The 12,653-nt window shown below is 43.3% G+C and overlaps 1 protein-coding gene across 1 annotated transcript in view; it reads right to left on the bottom strand.

Moving 5' to 3' along the window:
- The window catches only part of PFDN1 (prefoldin subunit 1), a 31,931-nt gene that overhangs the window by 10,287 nt on the left and 8,991 nt on the right, over positions 1-12,653 (bottom strand). Inside the window, exon 3 of the mRNA XM_084535863.1 lies at positions 6,352-6,436. Coding sequence (XP_084391989.1) covers positions 6,352-6,436 — 85 coding nt within the window. The remainder of the gene's footprint in view (positions 1-6,351; positions 6,437-12,653) is intronic.

Below are 12,653 nucleotides of genomic sequence, written 5' to 3'. Positions count from 1 at the left end.
TCCAAATGAAAAATCCAGCCCTGTGAATGTGTATCATACACATGTGATGTTAGAAATACAAGTCACTCCTCACAAAAACATGGTGAGATGTTAAGCTTTCATAAGCCATCCCACGCCTAAATCAGTGGATGATCCTTTCAGAGAGCTGGGAATTCCCTCTCAAATGTGATGATTTTGTTTCTATATCCGAAAGGTTACTACTTTGCATTTTGCAACCCGTGACCTGCGCACTAATTAACATAGCACAAGCTTAGGTATGTTCTGCTTTGAAAATTGCTTATTTGACCTTCATCTAACAAACCTAACATAGCAGTCAGGACAAGTGTTAAAAAAAAAAAAAAGAAAAAGAAAGAAAAAAAAAGAATACATCTTCTTTCTTGCAATTACCAAAGAGCATCTGTTCCCATGTAAAGCTGGAGGATGCTACCTGCAAACAATTAACTTGCATCTGTCTGGGATGAGAGCGAAATTATGTGATCTGGATAAAAGAAAAACAGCATAAAGTACACATAAATTAGGCTGGAAGAAAACAATCCTCTTACTATTTTCACTTTCCACAAACAACTGTAAGATCAAATGTGTGCTTTAAACAATTAAGTCATCAGTCAGATTCATCCATGGCCTCAAGAGCAAGAAACAAGCATACTATTCGTACAGTCACCAGCAGAAACAATTTAGGGGACAGAAACAAATAGTGGAGCATTAACTATGCCCAAATATTTACCTTAACTTCGTATGGTCCCAGTCCAGAGGGCTTCTCCATAAAGAATGGCTTTATCCCAGGAGTGTTAGCTAGCTCTGTGTCCATTACACTCAACCTTTTCGCCTTATTATTATTTTAAGGCCTATTTTGCTCATTGCTCCAAGTATTTCCCCTTTCAAAACTGAAAATGAGAATGCAGATTCTCCTCCTGCGCTGTAAAACAGCCAGAACTATTGGAAAAAATAAATAAATAAATGAGCTTCAGTACTTCCTTCTTCAAAAGGAGCATGTCAGTGGAGAACAGATGCGTGCGAACAGCTCTGCCTGTGCCCTGCTCTCTTATGGGAGTGCCTGTGGATGCTCCCTGGCTGACAGCAGGCTCCAGCAAGCAGCTACACCACTCACGTCATCCAAAAGCAAGCCAAGACTCTAGACCTGTCCTAGGCTGAAAAGCATAGGTGAGCCCTCACTGAGGGCACACTCAGGCCTGGATGTTAAAAGCCAACAAGGTCAAGGTGAAATGGATTTCCCAAAAACATCACCAAGCCCAGAAGTCAGCACCCAAAGAATCCTAAAAGATCTATGCAAGCCCAAGTGTTAACCACACACGTTTAATTCACTTCTGTACTGTCTGTCCAACACCATGAGGTGCCCAGCCTCCCTATACAACAAGCAGAGGGAGGAGATAATGTGTAGGAATACGAGACCCTCTGAGAGCATTTATTTTTCTCCTGTCTGTGGTGAGCATCTGGACTCAAGGCCTCCTGATGGCCAGGGAAAGCTAATGAAGCTCCAAGGTGTGATTCAGGGACAAGAGGAGAGGATATGAACACTCCAAACTCCCAGGCACCAAGTGCTGTAAAGTTTGATAAGAGGGAGATGGGGGGGGTGGGCAACAAATTCAGTATCTTCCAGGACAAGCAGCTTAAGCAAATAAAAATCAAATTTGCTCCACGGCAATGCCCCAAAATGGCAAACGATCTGTGCCAGGGAAATTTTGTGTGTTTGCAAACTACAGCTGCAGCTGAGCTCCCACTTTGCATGGACGTGGTGTGCAAACCGTGCCAGGGACAGTTCCGGCTTGGCTCCTGTGTGAAGCGATGGTGACAGCCACACGCCAAACTTCCTTCAAGCCGATGAGGCCATAAAGCCAAAAGCACTGAGGCAAGGTCAGGGGCCTCCACGTTGTCAGCTTTAGCATAAAAAAAAAAAAAAAAAAAAAAAAAACAAAGGACCATCCAGAGAATTGCTTTAGGAGTAAATCCAAAACACTTGGCCATTTGGAGCAAGTCCGTCCCGGCCATACATGCTCAGAGAAGAGGCACCGGCTCCCAGACTGCGGCATTTCTCCCCAGCCACACCTTGCCCACTTCAATCTCTGTTCCCCAGGGCACAAACACACCAGCTTGCAGCCAGCAGAGACACCCTGCAGGCTCGCTGAGAACAGGGGCGCTGCCGTTATGCCCCAGGGCTGCAGCAAGGCCATCCTAAAGCTCCTAGAGAACAGGATTAGAGAAAGGGCTCCCCAGCACAAGCAAGTTCGCATCCAGGCCACAATGGGGAAGAAGTGTTGGTAATTCTGACATCTGATCACCAAACAGCACTGTAATTCAGTGACATTTTGACTTTACTAGGAACCAGCCCTACAAAACCATCCAAGCATTTGCATGAGAAGCGTCGTGGTGTTTGAGAGCAGAATATTTATTCTTCATCACGAACCAGAGCAAAAAAGTTCCATGTGTGGGACGAGACAACTGGACATGGCATTTTTGGGATCAAAGGAAGAATTTCTGAATTAGAGATCTAGCACTTGAGTGCACCTTTTACCTCTGTATTTTCAACTTCAGACAGACAGAGACGAAACCAACTTTAGCTCCACAGCATTAAATATTCAGTCTCCATACACGTGTAAAAAAATTGCATGGGAAATAAGCACACAACAATATTACGGTCAGAGCTTTAAAACTGATATCCAATTCCACAAAAAAAAGCTGCAGGTTGCTGTTGCCCTTTGCATGGAGGAGCTAAATTCAGTGACACACAGTCCAAGCTGCCCAGCACAGCCTCCCCCCTATTTGTTATTTTTAGAAATTTAGTCTGACAACGCCTGACAACTAAACATGCTCAATATAGCAGGAGAGAGGGGGATTATCAGATATTATCAGAGAAAACGCACAGCAATAATCACTTTCTCCACCCCTAATGAAGAATCAATTTTCCATGTCTTTATAATATCAGAGTTTGTTCTTTTTAAAATGCCACATTTAAAAACAGAATCCATCTAGCCCTACAATGGAAACGGATAACGTTTCCTGAAACAAAGCATTGTTCCACCCCTCACATATCATGTTTCCTTAAAAACAAGGGAAGAAAAACATTACTTGGTTTTTCTCTTAATACTGCACAAACATTGCTGAGCTAAAAAGAGTCTGTGCTCATCCCTTTAGAATGCTTTCAAAATAGATTTTACACATACCCCTTGTGCTGTGAAACACAACAAGAATTTGATATTATCAGGACTGGAAAAAACCAATTGCTGGGGCTAAGCAGAAAGCTTCCCGTGCGAGTGCATGAGCCTATGCCATCAATCTGCAAGATCCAAGGCTTTTGGAAGCTTCAGTGGCATAGCCTTTAGGCAAGCATGTGCATTTTGCAAGCAAGCCTAGGCAGTTTATTAAGATTCCAAAGGATTATCCAAAAGTTGTGAAGTTAAGTTTGCTAAATGAATATACACACACACATTCATACCTTACCTGGAAGGAATAGGGTAAAGCTACCCTGCTTTGTCTGCGGATTAACTGACAGACAGCATGGTTACCCCCTTATTTGTACATATCTATACCCCTTTGGGCATTTTCAGAGACACGGTGACACAGTTCCCCTCACAGAGTACACTGAGCACATATTCCAGCAAAATCTTTTTTCACAGTTCTGTACAAAGACGGTTTGGGTTCTCCCTGCTGCTTTGCTGCGCAGTATCACACTCATTTGTGATGCTGCCAGAAAAGAAACAACGCAACACTTGAACAGCAGAGAAACCCAGCAGAAAGGAATAAGGCAAAGAGAGTAACTTCAGTCACTGCTTGCAGTAGAAAACATCTGAGGAAAGGGAAGGAAAGCTTTCAAACCAAAGGCAAAACCCTTTTCTGTTTTCATAATTCATTTTGACAACCGTGAACGTCACAAAATCCCGTTCACATCTCTGAAGCAGATTAAAGCATGTGTTTTCATAAACAGCCAGCACTCAGGAGTTCCCCTTACTACACAGCTGGGCAGATTTACAGAGAGCTTAGCTGTGAGCTGAGACTTCTGTGCTGTGCTCCTCCAGAACCAGAACCAAGCTAGCGGTGACAGCATTTCTGACATTGGGGTTTGTATGAAAAATGCATGTTTCACAACACCTTGGCAATAGCTCTGCAATCACAGTGCATAATTATCTCAAGCTCACACTACAGGAGTAACCGGGTCAGCTACACTGTGTGGATACCAGAGGATTACTCTGGCCAGCTTCATCCAATCATGCAAAGTGAGCTATAAGAGTGATAAGGTAGTTAACAATACAAAAAATAAACGTAAGCTTTAAAATCTTTCCAGTTTTAATAACTGATGGAGCGATGTTTTAATCTGGTTATCTTGCTCTGATATTTATTTTACAATGATGTAGTGGAAGCACAAGGTCACAAAGTTTCAAATTCTTTCCTGCTTCTGTCACAACTTGTTTTCAGGACAGCAAAATCCCCTACTCCTGTGATAAGCACCCTCTTAACTTGGACTCAGGTATTTCCCCTGAAATCTTAGTTTCCAGCAGCTGTCACTTTTATCCTCTTCCTGAGGGAATCCCAAGTCTAAGGAATATCCTTTACACAAACGTGCCAGACAGCTGGAAACAGTAGTTAAAAGATGGATTTGAGGAAGGACCTAGCAATCTGAGCCCTACTGTCTGTGGTTAAACAGAAAACAAACCAAAACAATCCATGCAGCAACCACCTTCACAATTCCTACCACCTTTTGAGAGGGTCACTGCTTCTGGGAACTGCAATTCAGTGGCCATAACCACAGACCTGAGGCAAGCAACCATCTCTAAGGCTGCATGTAAGAATGACACAGGTTGTAATTTGGGGAGAATTCCATCCATTCTAAAAAGTCAGCAATCTGAAAGTTCAGGAGGTAAGATCATTCCCCACCAGGAACAGGAAGAAACTGGGATGCACAGCTGAAGGGCAAAGAAGCCAGAACTGTCAAGCGCACTCCGCTCAGCTCCAATTGCAGGCATGCTGCTATGAAGTTCTCCACCTTCACTTGCAGAGCTGGTTTTGTTCAAAGCCACTGGTGTCTGGAATGGTTCCAGATTAGCCAGGATACAATCACTTTTATCATGTAAGCATATAAAGGACTGTGCCTCGTATGCATTAATGCGACCTGACATATATGGCCTATCCATGGGGTACTTGTTTTCCCTGTGTAGAAAAGGTTCTGGCCACCAGAAACAAAAAAAAACCTTAATATCTAACACAGAAAACACACAACACAGCATGCAGTGACGTGTTTGCCATACAGCTTCCCAGACAAGCTTAGCTTTAAGAAGAAATTTAAAAAATATGATTTCACTTTTGCTGTAGTGTAAGTAGGAGACAACGGAGACAGAACTGCACAGCCCTATTTGAGTACCTACTGCCTGTTGCTGCTTGCCCCCACTTACCTGGTCTGCACACTCACCTCCTTCAAAACACTAACAGATTAGACAAGCAGCTTAACTCAAATCAGTCTTTGTTTTCTGTCATTCCCCAAAAGCTAAGGAACAGAGTTTTACATTAATTCTATTTTAGGGGTAACAAGAAAAAAATAACCTTGGCCTTGGAAAAGAACAGTCTGAAGCCCTTCTCCAAAGTGTAAACTGAACTTGTAGCCACTAGAAGATACTCAAGATTCACTAGATAACTTGTTCAAACAGCTGGAACTTGTGCAGACACTACTTTATATATCTCAGATATTCTTCTCTGCCTTAAGAACACCAAAGTGCTCTGACCACGTCACAGAAACTAGGTCCCATCTTCCCTAGCATCCAGCCTTCAACAGCAGCCACAAGAGATGCCTAGGGAAGAGTGTAAGAGAAGGGCAGGCATATATGGTACTTCCTCCTAATATTTTCCCAGCCTCCAGACATATTTAGCTCACAGACTTCCTGAGCAGGATGCGATTTCTACATATTTGGTAATGCTCAAAGGATTCCCCTTCCTTGAATTCGAGCAATTATCCTAAACCAACGTAAACCTCTAATATCCACAGCACTGGCAAAGAGTTTCATATCACCTATCTGCTGCAAATAATCACGTAAATATCCTCTAGCTAGTTTTAAACTTAACTCCCACTAATTTCATTTGAAACCCTCACCTCCAGTTTTCACATCAGGACACAGAGTGAACAACCAACTTTATCTGCTTTTTCTGCATCACTCATGAGTTTGTAGACATACCAAAGAAACCAAGTGATAGGAATTATTGTAGGTTACTTGTTAACAGCTCCATGTTCCCCCCCAATTATGATCCTTGAGAATGAACAGTTCTAGATAAAAACAAGCAATGTAAGAGATACAATTTTGTTGACCTTCAATATTGTACTTTCATCATCTTTACTTGCCAGAAACTTACCTCTAATTCCTTAATTTTCTCTTCTGCTATTCTCTGTTTTTCTAAGAGTTGATTATGAATCACTCCTTTAGACTGAAGAATAAACCTGCAAGTGGAAAAACAAAGAAACAAATGTTGGATATTTGTTTACACATCTAACTATTGTACACCTAGCTGTGCACCAAGTTAAACTGCAATAACCTCTGCAAAGTATTCACATTCTCAACCTGCATGTTCTGTACAGAGACAGAAGAAACAACCATGATAGACTGCCCAAAAGGTTCAAAAAAGTCAGCTGCAGAACAGTGATAATCTGCTACTAAAAACGATAGTTATTTAATAATCCCAAATAAAAACTTTCACTGTTAAATTAATAGACTCCAGATTTTCCTTCTGTTCATCAACCCTACAATACTTACCAACCTTCTGTCTTCATAATAGATCTTAACATGTGAAAAATACACACAGCGTACCACTGAAACATCAACCCAGTGGACAAACATGATGCAAGTAGCCAGACAACACGACAACCTGACCTGGTGGGTGGCATCCCTGCCTATGGCAGGGGGGTTGGAACCAGAGGATCTTCGAGGCCCCTTCCAACCCAAGCCGTTCTATGTTTCTGTGATTCTGTGGCTGCAATAACTGCCATGAAACCGGGCTGGCCTTTATGGTTTGCTCACTGATCTCACCCATTATTCTGGAGGAAGAAAATGGACGGACACGGATCACCCTCTCCAACTCAGTGTCCGTGAATATTTTGAAAGCAGTTTTTGCATACAACTAGCAATGGGAGTCTTTCTTTCTTATAAAGTATCCATCACAGACATTTTCACCAATGGCAGTCTAACACGTAATAGGATAGAAGTATAATCAAGGAGGCCTCTTTCATCAGCTAAAAGCCATACGTCACCATTTTAGTGCTTGCAAGCTAAATGAACCTGTACCATAAAAACACAGCTTTCTACAAGGCAAGGTGCTTTCACCAGAAACACAGAGACATGGTTCGCCTGCCTTCACTCCAACTTTCGCAGCTCCTACTGCTCAGGGCTTAGCTTTAACATGTACCCTCACTGAACTCCAAATTCCCATGTTTTCTAAATTCAGAGCGTTTTCCTACAGGGCTGGAAATGGTTGTTTAACTGCAACTGCAGCCACTAGTTTCTATTTGTTCCGCATTTTAATTGCCAAAGGGATTTGAAAGATGCATCTGTAACGTCTCAGTCACGGTGTCCCGTTGGACAGCATGCAAAAGCTGCCTGATGTGCTCAGAACCAAAAGCATCCAAAGCACCTCCCAAGCACATGGCACTGGCATCCCGCAAAGAAGTAAAGGACAACTAAGTTCAGACAAATCTTAGGATCCCTCTATGGTTGCCTTTCCCTCCTTCCAGACATAAAGAATGTACAAGCTGGAGATGAGCCCCTTCCCTACTTAGAAAGTCCCTCAGGGGATTTAGAAGGAGCCTCCCTGTGTCATACCAATGAGGTCGAGGTCTCCCCCCAGCAGTGCTGAGTGTTTGGGTCAGTGTCGTCTTGCCAGGTGACACGAGCTCATGCCTGGACAGTTACCGTGAACAGCTTTAGACAGTGCAAAATCAGAAAGCATTCCTTGTCTACGACAGAAGAGCCTGCGATCATTTGGTAGTGCCAACTCCCAGAAGGAATGATATTATTAATGGGTTTGCTCAGAGCCTGGGCAGTGTTCTTTGAGTATAAATGGTATCTGCTGCTTGGCTTGAAAAACAGACTACTCTGCATCAGCACCACGATAGCAAAAAAGAGAATTGCCTGTCACATCCATTCCTGAAATGCATGAGAGCAGAACTGTGGGTAGGTACAACAGGTTGGAAATTAAAACTCAAGATGGGCAAAGAAGAAGGGAATACCTCCTCGTCAGCTTCCCAACTGTAGAGTAGTGTCAACAGCCTTAGTTCCAGTGAAGTCTCCAGCCTAAATAGCAAACTGAACTGATACAGCTTGATCAATGTTCCTCGTGCTGCAGCTGGGAAGATCTCTGAAGGGCTACGTGACACTGAAGTGATCCCTGCAGGCTTGGAAAGGTTACGGGCACTTTGAACAAACGGGCGGCTGACTTCACTCCTGTTCTACAAATGTCAACAGCAGTCATCTGGGAAAATAACCCCCTCCCAGCCTCCTGCAACGCTCTGGCAGACTTGCAACAGCAAATTAAAATTGGATGGCTGAAGTTAGCACTGACAAGCCCCAAGCGGGCAGTTGGACACAAATACTACTCCAATTTTATTAAGCGAGAAAACAGTGGACTGGAACCTGTGTGGGTCCACAAGCTGGCTCAGAAGCAGACCAAATGGCTCAGACAGCAGCATCCGTCACAAGTTTGTCATCACTTGCAGTTCAAGTCCACAGTTAACTATTTAAATCCAGGCCTTCACTTTCCAACATTGTATAGACCCAAAGGGCTCATCAGTGTTTTAGCTTCTGGCTTGGAACACACACATGATGAGGATCTCGGCCAAAGTTTTTACCAAAAGAAATACGGTGGCTTACAGCAGCAATTGCAAAAACACAGTACTTGTTCTGATCTTTAGGTAAGAAGTACCACAGGACACCTGTAATAAACCAGAGTTTAAGTTTAACCTGGATTTCAATATTCTGGTTACTCTAACTAAAACACCAACTTGATCGTTTTTTTCCCTCACCAACCCAGGAAAATAAGGCACTATCACTGTCGCATTGCTCTGTAAGATTTGGTTATTTACGTGTTTTTAAACTCATGAAAGAACCATGGGAGGTTTTAAGAATTTAGCTCTTCCTGCGTGAGTTTGTGAACAAGCCTTTCAAACACAGCAACTTCAGGGACTGAAGAACTTCCTCCACGGACCATTCCACAAGTCCATCATAACAGGCTCCAAGCTCTGAGCGCTTGTACCCTCATTTGGGATGACTTTTAAGTACTGAGAGTCCACAGAAGACAAGCAGAAAAGTCTTCCAGGTAACTGTGGTCACTGGAAACGAAGCTTTTCTCGCTTAGATGCAGCCAGCAGGTCACAGCAAACACCAGACAGGTCTGTCGGACACGACACGTACAATATCAACCGTGAAGCGATGACTCAGAATACACCACTCAACAACATGGTGTTAATTGCAAAGCTTGACGACAATCCTCTCCACATGAGCTTTTTCCCTGTTGTTAAATAATACCAAGAATGTCTGGGTCATATTGGGCAGATTCACCAAGTCTCATCTGGTCACTCATTTTAAAGGGAATGGCTAAAAACAGAGCAGAACATGTTCGACTCCGGATACTTAGCAATATATCCAGCACCCCCGCATAGAAGTAAAAGCCCAAAACCTAACAAAGAAAATCTGAGAAGAAAGTTATGGACTGGGGTCCTCGAGGACAGCCGTATTCAGCCAGATCTGTGCTGCCAACATGAACAGCTCTGTAACACTGGGAAGTATTTCTGAACCATCTGTATCTACGTGATCTGGTATCCCAGTGATTACTGGTTGTTAAAGAGCAATGCACAGAACAAAAATAGAGCACAAGGGAACTGAAAGAGAAACCTCACTCTAAATATTCCCTCTTGCTTCTATTTTCTTTCCTAGAGTCCTCTGCTAGCTCCACATCGGGCTTTTTGTTTCTCTAAGCCACAGCAAGCAATTTATAACACTGTGGGACTAGATGCTTGTTTCCCTCTGAAGAAATCTCGCACCCTTCCCAGCTCAAAATCTCTAGATATGAAGCCCCATTTGTCAGGGTTTATCCAGCACTCCCTCCCACCCTGGCCTTCGGGGTCTAGTTACACAGGTCAGCAGTGCTGTCAGCTTCATCTGGCTGCTCCTTTGTGTCACACGCACACACCCACAGAGTGATGTTCATAGGGTGTAAGTAATTCCATAACTCAGTTTGTTTGCACCAAAACGTACTGTTTATTTGACTTTAAAACATAGTGTTAGATATTGAAATATCCATCCCCTAACGAATGAGGTTATGGAGATGTTTGTTCAGCACAAGCCAGCCTTTACTATGACATCCAAGTTATTAAAGTTATTAAAGGTGGAGTAACAGCAATGCTCATGGTGAACATTTTCCATTAAGAACCCTGATTTTCAATTACTTGCAACTTCAACCTTCAGCCCATATGTCTGAAACTTCTGGCGTCGGGCATCTGTCCCAGACACAAGCACTCTCTCCTCTTCATATTTTGCTTAGGTAACCACAATTCAGGTGTTTTTAACAGGACACCAGTGGCTGCAAAAGGCAGACATCCCCCGGGAGCCACATGAAGGACCTGCAGGGCTGGCACTAGCATTTTGCTCAGGAAATCACTCCAGTGGCCACGGTCTGAGCATTCGACTGCCCTGCACACATCAGCCCCGTGCTGGGGCTCAGGCCAAGCAACACAAGGGCAGAGCCCCAGCACCTGCAGGGAAGGAGCAAGCACGGCTGCAAAGCTCCTCATCCTGCTTTGGTCTGCTGTGAGCACTTCCAGAACCTGCATGGGGCACCAGGGTAAAAACAGCCTTGTATTGATGTATATCCCTACACCGCACTTTGGAGAGAGGCAGTTTTACCGGTAGGAAAGCTCCAGTTCCTATTTTGCCAGAATGACAATGAATGACACATCTAGAAGTCCATTCATTCAGGTTTCCAACTCCCAGAAAGGGTCACTCTAACTTCAGCTTTACAGTTCCATTGAATTTGGAAAATATGATACAGAAACTCGCTATGATACAGAAAAAAAACTAGCAACTTTGTACAAAGCTGTAATATTAACACCTTTCTTGTACTTCTAAAGGAAACTAACATGCCATGTTGTAACACTGCACAGCTGCTGTTAGGTAGAATCTGCTCCTTGAAACCAAGCCTTTTCATTAGGCTCCTCCATGAGAGAAGTTGGGCTAAGCCCAGTCATGCCCTTGTCTATTTAAAGACGCTTTTTAATTCTGAACTTGCACTGCTGTTCAAGCTTTGAGCACACTCAGTAGGAGATTAATGCATTTTAAGTACTGTTCAAAGCCAATGAAAGAGAGGCTTCCAATGAGCTGATCCCAAGCAATCTAGCTTGATTGAACAGGAACCGGCTGTTCACAATTGCAAGCACCCAGAAGTCCCATTTTACTCTCCCAGGGTCTGCTTACACTGCTATAAATGATTCCCCATGCAGCTCATAACAGGCACGGCTTAGACCACAGCAAATTCCAGTTTTAGTCATCCTAGATGAATTACCCCGTCCCAAATCAGACAAGCAAGCAAATTCAAAAAAGGAAAGCCATGACTAATTATAGTCGGTGCTGCCACCCTTCATGTCTAAAGGCTTCACATTTTTCAGTCTGATTTGAATTTCCCATTCAACAGATCAGAATCCTTAAGTAGCTCCTGAACAGGCTCACTTGGAACAGCGCAGTCGAAGCTTTTCCTACATTTTCTTTTATTTCAACGCTCAGTTGTCTCGCTAGGTCACTCAGTGCAGCTAAATGCAACTATTCCTCTTGCCAAAGCAGCACGGAACATAAAGCAACACAAATGCCACAGCTTTTATTGGGAGGATTGCAAACGACCACATTCTAGTGTAGGGCTCACTGCTGCACCCAGGGAGACGTGCACGCACCAGGTGCCAGGGGACACCTGGGAGAGAGATGCAGCAGAATCGTGCTAGCAGAACCGCAGGCAGGCAGCAGAACCTGTGCAAACTCAGCCAGCAGCACGGGAACACAAAGACGGGATTAGCAGCACTGGCAGCAGCCCAAAGGCAGTCTTACACAGGCCACAAGAAGCGTAACTTTTACTCAGATGAACATTTGTCAGCCATAAACCTATTTGCTCTAAGGAGCTAAAGGAAAACAGAAATGCCATACTGTTGGCTTTCCTCTAAACTCCCCACAGCCTCAACACACATCTCATCCAGCTGAGGGGCAGTGGGTTTTGTTCTGCACCTCCGGCCGTGTTTACATTGACTTTTCACTTTTTTTTTTTTTTTGGGGGGGAAGGAGGGAGAAAATGTGTCAATAGCTACAGGGTATTACATTACCTCAAATGAAGATAGTAACACAGCTCATAAACAGCAGTTTCTGCATTGCCAGACACTTAACTAGATGGTAGAATTATACCATTGTTCATACTTGGTTCTTTAAAAAAAAAAAGGAATATATCTCTAAGAAGTGTGTATTAAATATAGCACAACCAAAAATAATAAAATATTACTGTGGTCAGCTTTTAAAGGACATCATCCATTCTTTCTGAATGCTCGTTCAGGATAAATGGAATTTGAAAAAAAAGATTCCCCTTAATTATACAGGAATGAGTAACAGACGAGATTCAAACCACGTGTGGAAAAC

Source organism: Aythya ferina, assembly GCF_964211825.1.
Source record: "Aythya ferina genome assembly, chromosome: 14".
NCBI classification, from domain to species: Eukaryota; Metazoa; Chordata; class Aves; order Anseriformes; family Anatidae; genus Aythya; species Aythya ferina.
This window is presented reverse-complemented; position numbering and strand designations above follow the sequence as displayed.